The sequence below is a fragment of the Seriola lalandi genome, unplaced genomic scaffold (assembly GCF_002814215.2).
Source record: "Seriola lalandi dorsalis isolate HSWRI2012SDOR001 ecotype SW California unplaced genomic scaffold, Sedor1 jcf7180002054580, whole genome shotgun sequence".
Classification (NCBI taxonomy): domain Eukaryota; kingdom Metazoa; phylum Chordata; class Actinopteri; order Carangiformes; family Carangidae; genus Seriola; species Seriola lalandi.
This window is the reverse complement of record NW_019525133.1, coordinates 1,807,653-1,825,269: the sequence shown is the minus strand read 5'-3', so window position 1 is coordinate 1,825,269 and position 17,617 is coordinate 1,807,653. Positions and strand designations below refer to the sequence as shown.

General features: G+C 44.1%; 1 protein-coding gene across 5 annotated transcripts in view; it reads left to right on the top strand.

Annotated features, from left to right (window-relative positions):
- Nucleotides 1-17,617, top strand: part of ctbp2a (C-terminal binding protein 2a) — a 64,149-nt gene that overhangs the window by 25,245 nt on the left and 21,287 nt on the right. Inside the window, exon 1 of one of the 5 annotated variants that reach the window (XR_015437952.1) lies at nt 4,422-7,096. The exons of 2 other annotated variants lie outside the window; for them this stretch is intronic. Coding sequence is in view for 2 of the 3 variants with exons in the window: in XM_023418082.2 (XP_023273850.1) it covers nt 4,807-7,096 (2,290 nt within the window). In the remaining variant the exon portion in view is untranslated. Of the gene's footprint in view, nt 1-4,421; nt 7,097-17,617 lie in introns of those variants that run through there. 2 more of the 5 variants (XM_023418082.2, XM_023418081.2) reach the window with 2 other exon arrangements.

The following is a 17,617-nucleotide window of genomic DNA, read 5'->3' as shown; positions in this document are numbered from 1 at the left end:
GGGGGAGGGGGGGGTTGGAGTGGTGGTGTTATAATCACTTATAGCAAACTGGCATGCGTGATTGTGTTATTATTAACACAGTGTGTCTGCCTCTTCAGTGAAATGTTCTGATGTCTAGTGTTTTCCTTTTTTTTTTTTTTTTTTTTTTTTTTTTTTGAAGTCTACTGTCTGCGTCCGTCTTTGTTTGACCTGGCACGTTTCTTAGCGGTTGTTGAAAGTTGGAAACGAGTTGCTGGAAAATATCTTAATTTCAAAATGAACTCTCCAGCTACAACATGAAGTATTATAATGACCTGTGGCTTTTCAGGATCCTCCTGGAGAGTGGAGGAAAGATTGGGGGAGGGAGGTTGGGTGATGGGATGCACCCTAAGGAGATGGATTATGGATAAAGACATTGCTGATATATAGGAAATTCATGGAGAATTTGTGGGTTGTGTGTATGTAATGGTGGCACAATGGAAAATGCGTGTTATTCCAGAATGATATAATTGTCATTTAGCTAAGTACTAACTTCATTGCCATCAACCTCCATTTTGCAGTCCATCTAGTCCCTATGGAGATGCTTTTAGAGACAAATAATCCCACTGGAATCACATACAAGGCAGCCATGTATATAATGTCTGTCAAGTGTGCATTGCAATTTATCTGACAGCATTATTCTTTGCAGCCGTACTGGCATTGTAATCCCATTTCCAGTTAGTGCCTCCTGCCCCACGCTCATGCATAAGCCAATGTGCGTTTAACATTCAAATCATGCCACGAGTATGTGACGTGTCACACCATAGGAGACAGTTGTTTTTATTTCTGTTGCAGTGCAGTATTCACTTTGAGTTAGCGTGTGATTCTTATTCATGTATGCACGTCAGACCAAGGCCAAGGCTTTAGCGGCGTTTTGCCTGTGTGAATGAAAAGGGACATTAACGAAGCGCCGTGGCTGCTGCTGTCTCTGCTGCATGTCAGAAGACAAGCAGAGCGAGCTCAAAAGGCTGAGAGAGAGGGATGTAGGATTGTGCAAGCCGTGCGTGTGTGTGTGTGTGTGCGCGCGTGCGTGCGTGCGTGCGTGTGTGAGTGAGTGGGTAGATGGATAGATGTAGATGGGCTTGTTGCATGTGAACCCTGTGATTCCAACATTTGTTAAAGCATGCAAACATTTTACATGGTTAAAACATGCACCAACAAGCGTGCACGTGCATACACACACAGACACACACACACACTCGCACAAAAATGACCCCACCTCTGGTTCTCCTGCTGGCTTAGCTGCAATATAAATATGGAGGCAGGGACTGAGAGAGACAGTGAGATGTTGTGTTAATCAAACGATTCGTCCGTTTTGTTACTTGCTGCTTAATGCAGAAGTGTGGTCACAATATAAATGCACTATACCAGGCTGCAGTAAAGCCTTTTTCTGAAATCTATTAGCAGTAAAGAACTCTGCACTACATAACTGCGTCCTTACATGGGGTTCATTTACCCAAGGTTTCTGTATGTTTTAGTCATTTTAAATTTTTTCCTCAGTCAAGTCTTATTCAATGTAAGGTCTTTATAAGCTTCTGCTGGGGTGGTATTATATTTGTTCTAAAATCCCCGGCTTAATTCCTAAATCCCTCTGTTACAGTGAATCTGGCGTTGTGTGCACAGTCTGGCAAGTATGGCAAATGGAGGAACATTAGAATTTGAAAGTCAAACATTGTTTAGTTTGAGACAAACAGAACTCTGTGATTTACTTTCCTGTCAGGATTAGATCCGCAAACCCTGAGTACACACCTCTGCCCCCGTCTCTCTGTTTGAAGTTGACTTTATGGGGATGTGTGATCTGCTCTGCAGTACTGAGAGCCAGGGTCTCTTGAGAGCAAGTAATGAGAAGAGTGGATAAGGTTGGAGACAGAAGCCAAGGGATCATATATACTGTATAGGCTGTTGCTTGTGAATATGTGTGTGTATGTGAATATATTTGCAGAAAGCTAGAAATGTTCTCTCCTAAATTTAAGCCGCTACTTTCAAATCTCAAAAAGAGACGGTTAACACGCTTTGAATAAGGAATAATGTACATGAAGTCTGACTTTTTGACATCTTTCGATATCCAGGCAAGTAGTGTCTGTATGTAAGTGTCTATATACATATGTACAGATTTGCACAGACAAGTACAGACTCGTGCAGTTTTATTTCACAGGTTTATGAAGGAGGATTTATGACAACAAAATTTGGAATTATTTGTGAAAATCATTTTCCAACCTCAAAATCTTTTTGACCCTAATCTGAGGCTACACATAAGCTGTGAATAAAAACACAGGAATGACTTTGTGCCTGTAGGTGATGAATGACACTTTTGAAATGAAATGACTATAAAACTTGATTGACTTTATATATAAAAAAGAAAAAGAAAAAGCAAAACCCTGACTATTAAATAAAATCAAAATGGGCTTCAAAAGTGATTTTTTTTTTCCAACTCTCAGCTTTGATTTAATAATCTTTACAGTTGGTTTTAGATCTCTTCTCCTTCCCATTTTAATTTCCTTTTTACATCAAGCTGACTAGTGTTCCTCTGACCTTACCAAGAAAAGAAAGAAAGAAAAAAAAGTTCTCAGTCATCTGCACAATTGGTTTTGGAGCCACTGTCATCAGCTTTTTCCTGTCATCTCGAGCAAACAGCAGACTTCTCCGCTCTCTCTCTGATCTCTTCCTCCTCTAATTACACAGCCGTGATTAAACAAGATATTAGCGCCGATGACAGACATGCCTGCACAGTTTCCACATGCCCTCTGTGAGATATTCAGGAACTTTTCTCAATATGCTGATGTTAACAGAGACTTTCCTCGCAGTCTGAAAAATGTATTACTACCCCGCTATGGTTAGATTTGAGATTAGATTTGGATGGGAAAGGACACTTCCTCACCTTACATCTGTTTTCATGCATTAATAAACAGGGATCATCTGCAGAATGGATCAGGTTTCAGCCACAGTGACATGAAGTGTGTGCAGGCAGCTATGTAGGTAACTACACCGTCAGAGCCTTACATTATACTGAACATCACCTTGGTTAAAAAAATGATGAATGTATTCCATTAATTACACCTTCATGTATGGCTCATGGCCAAGCTCAATATATAATTCTGTAGCGTTATGGCGAGTAGGTTTTTTTTATTTTGGCATATTTGAATGGAGTGGAATGAGCTCCTGTTGTGTTGCAGCCCAAGCGTCTTGTTTTTGCACGGCAGAGGTTGTAGGTGCTTTGGATTAACTGCTGTTACAAAAAGAACCCTTCCCCCTTTCACACACATACACACGCACACACACACATAACACAGATGCACACACACCGCACTCCCCCAGTGTTTTACTTTTCTGTGCAAAGGGGCAAATCCAGATTACAGAGTCTCTCTAAGTGAAGGAGATCAGAGGAGCTTTGGGAAAGAGGGGGCAGGTGCTGTATTTTTCTAACAGTAAGACAGACAACAGTAAGATGTATATGTTAGAGTTCATGTGTTAACATAATTGGACACATGAAACAATGTTGAAATTCAACACATTCACATTCACAACACATTTTCTTTATACTCAACAAGAGAGGCAGTGATATTGATAATGAAGTGGATCTCTTGAATCACTCGGAGGGCAAATTGGACAAACATTGCAGGTGGATTTCGTTACGCAATCCAGTCCGGTGCGCTGTCATTTTCAGTGTCCTCCAGTTAACATCCAGACTGCGGATCTGGGTGATCGCAAATCGAAAGGAGAGTTGGGCAGTGACAGTGAGCACCACGGAGGCATCAAGGACATTTCAGAGTGAGCTGGGCAGCAGTTGCGTGGTGGCTCTGCCGCAAGCATGGGGCCTGGAGGATTAGTGTCCAATCAGAGTGGATTTGATGTTTACTGACAGCACATGGGACTTAGCTGAGAGAACTGTATTTCATTTGTATTCAATGAAGCTGTGTGCCTTGCCTGGCCTCCCCTCCCTGCGCTGTTACCCTGGCAAACCAAAATCTGAGACCTGTTGAGGACGGCGCATCATTAACAACCTGAGGTATGTGACTCTGCGGGAGGGTGTGGGGGGTGGGGTGTTGGGGGTGGACTCTAAGTCACCTGGCATCATCATCACCATCATCATCATCATCATCATCACCACTATCACCAGATATGCTCGTATCTGGTTCACATGACGTCACAGTGGGAAGTGGAATTAAACAGGCTTTATTTAGATGTAATCCCTCAGAGCAATCGGCAGAGTGAGTAAAATGTCCAGGAGAAGAGAGAGATAAACCCCACTGGATTAGTACAAGCCCCTGCCCATCCCAACCCATAACCCAACCTATCCCCTCTTCTCATGCCGTTTTCTTTTTCTTTTTTTTTCTTTTTTTTATGAACGTTTGGTGGCCATCTCACCCACGCATCCCGTTACAGTGTCTTCCATGGAGTAGCTGTTGTACCACTGCAGTGTGCTGTGTTTGTGTGGTTTGGTGGGATGTGTTTGTGTGTGGTGTCCTCTTTCCCCGTGCACAACAAGCCAGCATGACCAGAGATTAATTATTCAAGGACTGCCTGCCAAAGGGAGAGTAACCTGATAGCGCGGACTTACAATATTACAACCTGATATCAGGTGAAGAGGTAGATCCTGCTTCATTTTCTTGTCTCCGTCTACACCTCCTACCTCTCTCCGTTCCATTTTGTGGCGCTAGAGCGCAAGAAGATTTGAAAGAAAACTTTCTTAAACACCGCAGCAAGCAAAAACTTTTTTTTTCTGTTTTTGTTTCTTTGTTTTTTTTTTTTGTCTGTTAACGCTTTCTCAGCTTTCTCCTTTTTTCGCCAATGCTTGTCACTAACAAACAGTTGAGTCTTGGCCGCTCCCACAGTTGGGACACATTAGGAGGGAATGAGGGTCAGTGGGACAGGGCTGACGGCGTCTACGAGCAGCAGGCAAGAGTAGCGGGCCGACGGAGCTCTCTGTCATACGGAGAGGGAGTGGGGTGGTACGAGCCTCCACCAGGGGTGCGTCCCCCTGACCCGGATTTGAAACGCGACCTGTATTCCTACCAAGACTCTCTTTACCCACAGGTTTACGGTGAGCGTCACGACTCACGGGGGCTGAGGAAGGGCTCTGCACCGGATCTAAACCACTACGAACGACCGCCCATGGCTCATCGAGGATCCATTTCACATCAGGATTACTATTCCCATGACCCGGCCATGACTCCTCGGCCACCTGAGGGTTTCTACCGGCCTGAGCACCAGCCTCCGCCGCCTCACCCTCATCCACTCAGTAGGTCAGGCTCTCACTTTGGGATAACATCTGGGGCTCGTGCTGCATGGGATCAAGGTCAGGGAGGGAGAGCAGGACCTCAAGCACCTTCATCACCTCTACCTCCTCCTCCCACTCCTCCGACCGGTCATGAGTTGAATCGGGCTTACAGGGAACCTGGTGCTATAACTGCTGCCAAGATGATGCCAGATGCCCAACAGCGCATTCCCTCCCGAGACCCATCTCCTCACTACGGTATGGAGCACATGTCTCCTCGGTATGCCAGTGAGCCTCCACCTCTGACCGGTCAGTCGGTTTATACTGATGTTAATGGGCGCCCAGTGGATCCACAGCAGCAGGCTGCCACCTGTCTAGTTGTAGATCCTGCCAGTCAAGGTATAATTATGAGGCAAGAGACAGCCTCACCCTACACCGTCCAACAACAGCAGCAATTACAGCAGCAACAACAAATACAGCAGCAGCAATTACAACAGCAGCAGCTTCAGCAGCAACAGTTACAACAGCAACAGCTTCAACAGCAACAACTCCAGCAGCAGCAGTTGCAGCAACAGCAGCTTCAGCAACAACAGATACAACAGCAGCAACTTCAGCAGCAACAGCTTCAACAACAGCATCTTCAGCAAGAGCAGCTGCAGCAGCATCTGCAACAACAACAGTCACTGCCACCTCCACCTACCATGCCCATCTCTGACCCCAACCTTTCTATGGTGGCTCCACTTCCCGCTCCACCTGCCCCAGTGCAGACCGCTGCAGTTGCCCCGCCCGCACCTGCTCCTGTGGAGGCTGTCCCAGCTTCTGTCCCACCTCCTCCGGCCACTCCACTTCCTGCTCCTCTTCCCGCTCCTCCCCCCACTGCCCCACAGACGCCTTTGCCTGTGGACCCCAAGAAAGCGGTTGATCCCGAGTTCCTTGCCCTGCTGCGAAATGAGGGTCTCTCAGAGAGCACCATCTCCTCTCTCATCCAGCAGGGATTCGACTCCACTAGCATGCTGGCTGTTATGGAGGAGAACGATGTCCGCACCGTCGCCCCCAACCTGGGCCAGGCTCGTGTATTGTCTCGCTTGCTACACAACTGCAAGCGAGCCGCTGAGGCTCCACAAGCCCACTCCCAACCTCAGACGCCCATGCGAGGCCGCTCGAACAGTTTCAGCCATCGCTCAGACATCTACCACCCGCAGCAGCACCATCCGCAGCACCCACCACAGGCTTTGACCGTGGACCCCCAGCTGATGCCCCCACCGACTCCTGGGGGCATGCAGACCATCTCCCCAAGAATGGGAGAAGTAATGGGTAGGAGGCCCAGCAGTGCCCCCTCTCAGCACCTGCTGGAAGCCTCTGGAGGTTACCCAGGCCAACACCCTCGCTCACCAGGGCCATATTCTGGAGCCATTATGCCTGTTCAGTCGAGACCCATGTCAGCCTACTCTTCTGGGATGTCAATGCCAGGGATGTCCATGCAGGGTATGCAGCATATGACTGGGTCAATGCCCGCCATACCAGGGTCTATTCACTCTATGCCAGGTATGCCACAGCAGATGCCCGTGTCAATGCCGGCTTTACCACAGCCACCGCAGCAAGTACCGAAAGCATACTCTACCAATTACACAGTGCCCATGGAGCTGATGAAGAGGGACAGGAACTTACTGCCATTGTCACCCATGCTAAGTCCTCACCCTAGTCCTCAGCTGATGCGTAAGGGTGGGGGACCTGCATCAGACAATGCCCTCGTCCCTGTGGGAGCACCCGTTCAAGGCCAAGGTGCCCTGGTTGCAAACCAGAAGCTAAGTCGACGCACAGGTCCACCAGTCATCGTGTCCACCATGGCGTCTCCAGATACAAGTAAATCTTTTTTCTTTGTTTGTTTGTTTTTTTTCTCCTTCCATCCTCATCGTCTGCGTTTGTGAGATTTCTTGATACATTTGGTTTTGCTTTCTCTTGGCTGTTTCCCATGTTTTTAATAGATAAAAAAATGTATTTGTGCTGGTGCTCTTCTTTTTTTTTTTTTGCATGGTTTATGTAAGACAGCATTTCCCATTCCTCTGATTGTTTTGAATAGCTCCACCAAGCAGTGTTGCTGCATTGTTGAGAATCATATCATGTTTTCAGAATTTGGTTGTTATTCCATTCACTAGATTGAAAGCAGCAACCTGAGTATTGAGTTGCAGGCAAGCATTGTGATGAATCATTGGTATGTGAATACCATCTCGGTCAATTAAGTTTCTTTTTTTTTCTTTGGTTTCTGTTTGTGCAACCATCATTCAGCTATGGGGTATGTGAGTGTGTTTAGCTGAGTGTAGTTAGTGGTGTGTGATGCATGGTGCTTGACCTTAAGAAAGTTCAAACACAATGAGAATGTTTACAGAACATTTTTTTTTAATCATTTTATCTTTATGGTCAGTGCTGTCATTTGTTTGCTGTCCCGTGTTTGTTCTCATTACATCAACAATAGATAAATTGTGGGTCTTTTCTTCTTATCTAGGCCAGCGGAGCGAAATCTAAATGTTGCTGCTTATCTCTTTTCCAAAACTGTTGTCAGGATTATGAATTAATACCGTAAAAGGATAACTTTTGCTATTTTGGCAATCTATCCCTTGTCCTACTTTGCCATGATCCTAAACTGATACTTACATCTCGCTTTCTTGTCTGCTTATCTCCGTGAGAGCCAGATTTGTCAGAATTCCTTATACTTTGTGTGAAGACCTTTATTATTTCAGTAATCTCATGCAGTTCTTTTGTCAGAATGACATATCGCCCCATTAAATACAACACAAAATGGCACTGACGAGGCGCAATACAGAGGATTTGGGAGGAACAGCTGTCAGCAGCCTTTCTGATACCTTTTAAATTTTAACAACTGTGCACGGTCTTCATGTTACAGTCTATCAGTCACTGCATTCATGTGTGAGCAGTTCACATTAAGACTCCTCTGACCAGAAAACCAGATATTATATGCAGTAGTGTTAACTGTCTTGGAACATGAGTTGTCCGGTGTGCATGTGCAGTGGCTTGCAATGACGTGCATCTTTGCACAATATGTGTGATAGTGTTTTGCAGTCTCCTGCAGTTTTTTTTTTTTTTCCTTCTCATTTCTTCATTTCTTTCATGCCTTTATCAGCTGTATGTAATGCCCTTGGTGAGTAATTGGAGCAAAAGCGCAAGCCACTTGTTAAAATCACATAATCTCTTACAACTACACAACATTCAGAAAGTTGCATAATGGCGATTGCAGCTCTTCAGTGTTGGTATCTGTGTAACTGCTGCTGTTTTTGATGAAGTCCTCTCTGCTTTGCCACGCACCATCTCCCCACAGCCCCCAAGCCCCTGGTGTTGTAAACAAGGATGTCTTAGTGCATTATGATAATAAGGGTGCATCAGTGTAGCCTGGGAAGGCTTTATAGCCACTTGGACTACACAGCCTTCCCTCAGTCCTGCTGCTGTCAAGGTGGTCAACTGACCTGCATGGAATAGCAATTAGCTTTGTCTACTTATTTTTGAACAGATATGCACACAGGGATCTGTCTTTACATGTAAACAGATGTATAAAATTCATGTTTAAATTAAATGCATTAAGTCAATACATCCTTACTGTGTACCCAACTGAATTATGTATTTGGATAAACATATCACATTAAAACTTTAATTCAGCAGCATAAAAGCAGCTCCATAAAATTATCTGCACTATCTTTCACACTTCTGATCCGATAAAAGTATATTTCAGAGATTTTGGCCAATGATGGCTGATTTCTCCATCAGCACCTGCTCACCAGAGGCTGACTAGCAGCATCACTGGACAGATAAAATCAAATTACGGTGCTGATGGCCGATGTGTGATTGTGTCATTTTCTCTGTGCAGGTTGTAATGAGAAGGGGGGGGTTAATCCTTCAGATCCTCCATTTCCACTGCTGCACTAATCCACAAATTCTCTCATTCTGTTCAGACCAGCCTCCTGGCTTCCTGTGAGACTCTGTGAACTACTGTACATGGCCAGTGGGTTGAAATAGACTTTAATAGAGGCCGAAGCACACTGGGAACAAATGATTTAACTGAGGCAGTTTTGTTGGCGTCGCTGTGATCTTTAGGCCCATGAGAACAGATATTAAACAATCCCCATTGATTGACTGTCAAAAGCAGGCTGCCGTTCTTAGCACAGACGGACACATGCTTTGGAAAGGATTTCTTCAAGTCTGCCACATACACATAAATCACATTGTTAGTACACACACAGTCAGCAGAGTAGACCTCATTTGCATGTGGCTGACATTTGTTGCTTTGGTAATTTCATCTGTTAATGGACACGGCCGCAAAGCCGCTCTGAAAGCATATTCCTAAATTGTATGTTGCTAGGCAACATGGGTTTTGGTGGCAGATTTGCTTCTGGTTAAAGGGTCGGTCCATTGTCAGAAAACACTGCAAATTTACTCGTTACTTCCTTTTTTTTCTGTTACAAAATGGCTGGTTGAGCTAATGCATCAAGAAGAAGGTATTAATAAATCATGTTCACTCACTTCTTTTCAGGTGGGATAAATTAGGAGGCTTTGCTTGGGAGACATTATACGCATTTTACACCCAACAAAATGTGATTCATCCTCTCAGTTAAAATTTTATATTTATAATTTGTCAGTTAGACAAATTATATTGTAATGGCAGCAATAACACATTTTGTATTCCTTAAAATCCAATTAGTTATGAGTTTATGATACCTCCTGATATTCTGACAACCTCAGACAATTCATTAGTTACAGCACTGAGTATCACCCACAACCAGAAAGAATTTCCCTCTGAACTAATAGCCCCTGTGTAAATACAGATGGCATGCCCCCGCCCACCTCAGTATACGATGCTTTGCGGAATACCCTTGAGCAAGACCCCGCCTTTTATGACTAACTAGGACTCACTCCCCATCCCCCACACCAGCATAATCGCTGTATGTGACACTTCCACTTCTTTACTTCCATGGCTCCCGTCCGTGGCGTGCGTGGACAGGCGACCTGATGCCAGCTGAGGTCACTTCCGCTCTGGATGACACACTAGCCGCAATTTTCTTCCTCGCTCGAGCCTAGCGTGATGATGGGGGAGGGTTTTGGTATATTAGTTCTGGAGATGGCAGATTATGTATTAACGGGGTCCAGGTCAAAACTACAGGCAGTTGTTACACTGAGTGAGGGATTAAGGAGGAGAGGGTGGGAGGGAGACATAGACCTACTGCTACTGATAGATGATGATTGCTGACTGAAAGGTGGGGGAGGGGAAGCAGGGCGTTGACAGCTGTCAGTCAACCTTGGACTCTCCGTGGCGATGCGGCTAGCTGTCAAATGTTTGCATCTAGAGTTTGTGAGGGTCAAACTTTGGCCTTAATCTGGGCTGACAGTCAAAGGTTGTGTTTGTCATGGTGCTGGTCACGCTGTTTGTTGCACACGACCTTGAGTTTTTGCAACCACTGGATTAAACTGGGATGTTTCAGAGCAACAGGGGATATACATACACATTATCTTAATAGTGGCTTTAAACATCTAAATCCTCTGCTTCTGACTTGTTCACCTTCCTGGATGTAAAAGCACTGTTCCTTTCGTGCATAGACAATTTTAGGTTACTGGCAGATGTAGTACTTCAGAGGTTTGGATGGATATGAAACTCATATCAACTATGTTTGAACATATGTTTATAGGTTAAAGCTTGTGTACACATAAAATGAAAGACTTTAACCACAACAGTGGTAAAAACAGCTGATCACTGAGCTAAAGGGTTGCATGTTTTAGAAACCTGATTCAGCTGTTTCAATCAACCCATTTTTCAGAATCTGGGTCAAATTTTTGGCTACTTTCACATTACTATCTTTTACTTTTAGAAGCGCTGCTGGCCTATTTTTAGTTTGAAAACTGTGAGGTTGCGTTGTAGCATGGAAATTATGACATAGACGTCAACAGTTCAGCCTCGACTACCAGTGGTGGGTTGTCTTTGCTAACAGCTGTTGCACAGTTGAATTCTCCATTTTCACACTACAACTGTCTTTGCTTTTCCTCGTTCGTATTTTGTGCAACTAAACATTCTGCTTCCTGTTTACATCGGCTCGTGCATGCCCAGTGTATGTGACTGGTCATTTATTTTGCATTTTCAGGTGTGTTAGTATGAAAGCCGATCGTTTCTGATACGTTTCAAAATGAAAACGCGGTAGTATGGACATAGCCATAGATGGATTCAGCAGCTATAACGCGTACTTTGTTTCACAGTCGCAATGATAAAGCAATTTTTTATTTTCTATTGTTTCGATTCGAGCCTGACTGGCTGCTACTCCTTAACATTGCCAGCTGAGTTTCATGGGTACACAGTATTTAGAGCCGTCTGCCAGTCCAGTTTGGAGATAAACATGCGATTTCTTAAAAATGAAGCTAAATAATTAAAACTGAGGCCATAACATAACCATATAGTAATTATCCAGGAGACTCCTATGTTTTCTATCTTGAGGGTCAGTGCTATTAACAGAAACTACTACTACTGACTTCTGAACCTAGCACTCAGCTTGTGTGTAGGATGATGCATGTGTAGCAGGTGTCAGTGGTGACGTCTGTTAAGGCACAGTGCAGAGCTGCTCTTCCCGCCAGATGTTCCTCTTAATATCAGGCAGTGATTTCCTTTCCCTTCATGAGCAAATAAAGTCTCTGGTTTCTGTCTATCTGTCAGTCTGCCAGGAATTACATCCATATAAATCTTCAGTACTCATTTTCTATTCATCACTTACTCCCTTCCTTTTTTTTTTCTTTGTTTAAACTGATCCCAGTTTCTCTTGGTCTGCCATTGTCTTGTCTTTTTTTTCCTCCTGCTCTCTCTCTCTCTCTCTCTCTCTCTCTCTCTCTTCTTCCCTCTCTTTGTAGAAAATGAATCTTTGTAGGAAATGACATTCTCCGAACTCAACGGAGTGAGTTGGGGAAAAAGAAGTTAGAGGTAATAGGAGAAATATGTTTCTAAACAAACGTCATACCCAGCTCAGCAGATTCATTCATGACTGTGGGTTGTGGGTTAAAGAGCCCGTCTGCAGGAAAATTAGGGAAACGAGGGAAGCGGAGATGGGAGGTGATTGAACCCAACCAGAGACAGCACAGAACAGAGAGGACTGATCGAGAAACACCAATAAGTGGAGTTAAATGCATAGAGGGCTGCTTTAGATTAGATAGCGATGGATTGACTGCTTTAGGGGCTGTGAGTCTCAAAAATGGGTGGAGGAGTGAAAATGGGAGATTATCTAAATGGAAACTCTTGTCATGCCAACTTGGAGCAAGTGAGGGAGGGGAGGAAATCAGGGGAAGGACCCCTCCTAACCATGCAGTAATCTATATGGCTACTTGCTCACACAAATGCATGGAAGATGGAACATAATGACATACTCGCAAATTCCAGATGAAATGGAAAATTATCAAAACAAAACACTTTGTAAATCTGAACCATCATCATCATCTGTTCTTAATCATTTTTTTTAGGTATGTTTATTGAATGATTGATAACACGTCAGTAAATGATGAAGAAAGTGCAATTCCCCAGCGCTCAGTGACTTTTTCCAATTGGTTACTTTGTCCAACCAACAGTCGTAAATCCAAAGATTTTCAATGACGATAAAAGCGATAAAAAACCCATTTGAGAAGATGGAACCTGTGAATATTTGGCATTTTCGCTTCAATGACTTCAATCAATAATCAGTTTATTGTTGTCCCTTTCTTTCTTGTAATTAACTACTGACTCTTATTTCAGTTTTAGTGTCGTTAAGTACAAGTCTAACTCTCCCCTGCGGTTTTTTTTTAGAAACACAGTTAGAAATGTCATTAAAAAATCATACATCTACATCAGTTGAAAGTGGATATCACCTGTCACAGACACTGTATCTATTTTTATGCATGTCTGTTTGTGTCTAGATGAAGTAGTATATACAGCCTACAGATAATATTCTGTACAGGTGCCATAAAAAATAACCTGGACCTTGAAAGGCAAAGTCTTACCAGGGAGGCAAAAAGCTCTTTCTGGCCAGTTTGCCGCACCTTTCAGAGAGACTTGAAGTGATTAACTGTTGCTTGTGAGAGCAGAGGCGAAAGAAGGACAGAGGAGGTCACACGCTGAAACATTTGCAGCTCAAAAGGTAAAAAAAAATAAAAAAACGAAGAGGAAAAAAGAAAGCAATGAAATGAGAAGTTGAAAGTCCCTGACTCCTATTTTCCTCATCAAAAGTCATGCTACCTTCTGCCTTCTTCTAACTCTTCCTCTCCTTTCCCCCCCTTCTCCTCTCTCCTCTCCTCTCCTCCCTTTTCCTTCCCTTCCCTTTTTCCTCTCGTCTCATTTCCTCCTCTCTCAGTGCCAACCAGGGAGTCACCCTGAATTATTCATTTTGAGAAAATGAAATCTTCACGGGTGTTAAACCAGAGAGAAGAAGAGGCAGGGCTGACCATGTTCTCTGTATACAGTGTGTGTGTGTGTGTGTGTGGCCAGGCGTCGTGTTAACTTATGCGAGGGGTATGTTTAGAGGTGCAGATGAATTTCATTTGCACCCAAGGAAAACATTAAACATTTCTCAGTAGGCATGTCAGCCATGTTCATGGATGCCTGTTCACACTCTGTTTGTCTAAGCCCGCAGCATACAGGAGGGATGTAATAAGCAACGCCTTCACCCATTCATCCCTGATCGTCTCTCATACACACACACACTCCGCATCCTCTTAACATCTTTTTTTCTCTCTCTAACCAGGGCAGTTGGCTCAAGTCAGAGAGAAAGAAAAATGAGAAAAGGGTGGAGGAGGAGGAGGAGGAGGAGAAGGAGGAGGAGAGGGTGACAGTGGAGAGATGGGGGATATGAATGAGAGTAAAAGACTTTATGTGCCGAGATCGCCTACCTAAAGGAAAAAAAAAAAGCAAAAAAAACCTCAACATCTGTTGTCCACCTGCAGCTGTGCTATCTCTCCTTCTCCCTTTTTTTTTTTTTCACTGCCCCTCTTCTCCTCTCACCCTTCTCCCCTGAATCTCGTTTGTGCTTCAATCATTTGGCAGCAGCACGCCATGTAGATCACAGGAGGCAGATGGGATGGTGAATTTTAGAGGTCAAATTATACAGTAGGCCTTTCTCCCTCCTGCGCGCTCTTTTCATGAATGGGGCTTTTTTACTCCCGGCCTGGTTTGCGGGCTCTGGTTACACATTGTAACCAAACCTCTTCAATGAGCTCTTTAAACTCACTACACTCCGGTTGAGCTTACAGTGAGTACATGCAGTAAGTTTAACACAATTCAGCAGCATACTACAATACACGGAGTGTGTTGTTGTTGGTGTTTGCTCATAAACTCATTCATTCATTCGTTGGAGGGTTTCAACTAACATGTCGTCTGTAAAATATCAGAAAATGATCGCAACCTCCCTGAACTTCTCACTTATCCAGTTCACATGTGAGAAGCTAGAACCAGTTTGGGCATTTCTGCTTTTAGCGGATTATCAGAACTGTTGTCGATTAATTTCTGTCGATGACCTAATGAAGTAATCTGCTTAACATTTCAGCACTAATTCATCCATTCCCTTGTTTGTTCATTCATGGCTTATAGCCCAACTGATGCTGGATTTTTGAGGCGGATGTTGTTGTTTGGGAGTTTAAAAAAAAAATCATACTATAGTCATTTTAGTAACATCAGCAGTCTTGACTCAGATGCTTTTGAATTTCTTGTTACTCATCAGCTGACATATTCGCTGTTACTGGTGAAAGCCTTGTTTAATATTATCTAAAGCTCCACTGATACTAGATTTTGAAGCAATAACGTGTCACTGTGAAATCATAATGTTGTGTAAAAACACTTCTGGCCATTGCTCAGTGTTGTAACACATCACATTACTTTCACAAGTATTCTTATAAGTCCTAAAACATGTCTTGAGGGGATCTTTAAACTTGAATTAAGAAAGATAGGGGTAAAATCTTAAAAATGCAGCCAATAAAATATTTATGCACTGTAATATCTTTACACTTACAGTACATATATCTGTTATCAGCCCTTATTAGCTGATTTATTGATTAATTGATTAATTTTTTGGTTTATAAAATCTTTGGAAAAATGTCCATCGTAATGACCCTGGGTGACATTTTCAAGGCTAAAGTGATGTCTTCAAAATTTATTTTTCCACCCAACCAACAGTACAAACCCAAATATCTTCAAGTTACTATCATGCAAGGTGAGGACAAATGAGAATTGGCATTTTTGCTTGAAATTTTACACTAGACAATTAATTGATTATCAAAATACTTGCACATTAACTTTCTGTTGATCGACTAATTTGCTCTCGCTCTGAAAAATTAAATTAGGTCTCAGATGGCTCATTTTCTGGATGTGTGTTTCCCTCTGCAGAAGCCGTGTTGTGTCTGCGTATGATGGCCTGGAAGCAAAGACTTCTTAACCTTCATTATTGAAATCCTTTTAAGGCGTCTGTCGGAGGCAGAGTGGCTCGGTGTTGTGCTGCGCTCTCAGACTATCGTACTGGTGAACATGCTAATCTGTCACTTACTGTGCTGGGGTTTAAATTTCAGAATCAAAGTCGACTCCTGGAAGGATTTTCCCTAAGAGTTGCCATGAGTTCACAGGAATCGACTCATGCTCGTGTCTACAAGTGCACACAGACACCACCCTGAAGTTTGTGTGTGTGTGTGTGTGTGTGTGTGTGTGTGTGTGTGTGTGTCTGGAGACATTTTTACATATGGGGAACAATTTTGCAAGTGGAGGATTTGCTATCAACAATAGTGTTCACAGATGTTTGTGCAGTCTTTGCATGTCATTTCTCCTGTGTGGCTGCATGTACATGCGAGTCTCACCTCAGCTTTTGCCTTGTCTACAACAGCAATCACCTGTGTCTCTTGTGTTTGTATGCATGTCTAAGCCCTTTGTGCGGGCATGACAAGTATTGACGTGAACGTTGAGTAACATTCTCACGCTGAAGCCTTCAAACCAGCCACTAAATGGCTTGTTGAGCGCCCAAACCAATCTACTTGTGCTCGTTTTAAAGAGCGAGGAGCGAGCAGGATAAAAATCGCAGAGTGAGATTCTGTGAAGCCAGAGTTTTGCGAGCAAGTGGGAGTGAGACTGAGACGCGGGTGGGGGGAAGGGGCTGGCACTCTTAAAGGACCGTGAAGGCCAGATCACAAATAATAAAACAGAAAGACAGGGAGGGAGGGAAGGAGGGAGGGGAGGAAAAAAAAAAAAAAAGAGCGAAGGAAAATATGTTGAGCAAAGGGGAAGGTCGGAGAGAATGGAAGAGGGAGTCGTACGTGTGCCAGGAGCGCTGCACCTCTCGCTGTGACTAGTGCTCTTCAAGGATTTTACCCCCCCCCCCCTTCTCTTTCGTCTCTTTTATTTACCTCCCTCTGTTATTTTCTCCTGCATAGCTGTGGCACTGGCTTGTTTTTTCTGTCTTTTTTCCTCTTTTCCATTCCTCCCCCCCACAACCACCCCTTCCCCTCTTTCTCTCTCTCTCACTCTCTCTCTCTCTCTCTCTGTCTTTCTGTGACTTGCAACAAAAGGCTGACGGAGTGAGCCTGACGTCTGAATGAATAGCCCAAACCTGCCGTGAAGGGAGAGAAGAGCGAGACGGAGCAGGAAAGGGGAGGCTGAGGAGAAAAGATACAAGTGATCTGGCTGAAGAGGCGGAAAAGAGGAGAGCGCAGAGAAGTGTTGATTGCTGGCTGAAGACGAATAGAGATCCAAAAAAAATTTTTTCCTCCCCGTCTTTGGAGATTAAAGGAGTTGAAGGCACCGCTTTAACCGCACAGGCTGGTGACGATCGTAGTTCTCGCTCCCCCGTCCTCCCCCTCAGCTGCTGCCCTCTTGTGCCACCTTCCATTTTTTTTCCCCCACTCTGAAGAGTACCAGTCGTCTGAGAAAAAGAAATGGAGCTTCTGGGGGTGAGGTGACGAAGGAGGACAGATTTGGAAACAAGCAGCGGGAGAGCAAGTGAAGACAGCGAAGGAAGGAAGACAAGAGCGAGAGGGAGGGAGGGAGGCTGGAGGAGGAGGTAGAGAGGAGACAAGAGGATAACCCCGGGGCATACTGTGTGAGAATCCCCCAACGCCCACTTTTTCTTTTTTTTTTGTGTCCCTCTCCACTACATTTCCTCTGCCATGTGCAGCTCCTGATTTGAAGAATGTGGAGACAGCATTTCCCAGGCAAGGAGCATGTTTCATGTTGTCTTGTACGTGTGTGTGTGTGTGTGTGTGTGTGTGTATGTATGTATGTGTGTGTGAGTGTGCATGCACTCATGGAGGGTAATAATAAAAAGCTGTGGTGTGTGTGTGATGGCGAGAGGTGAAGGGGTGGGAGGGGCTGGATTTGGCTTTAAGGCTAATGAGCCTCTTATG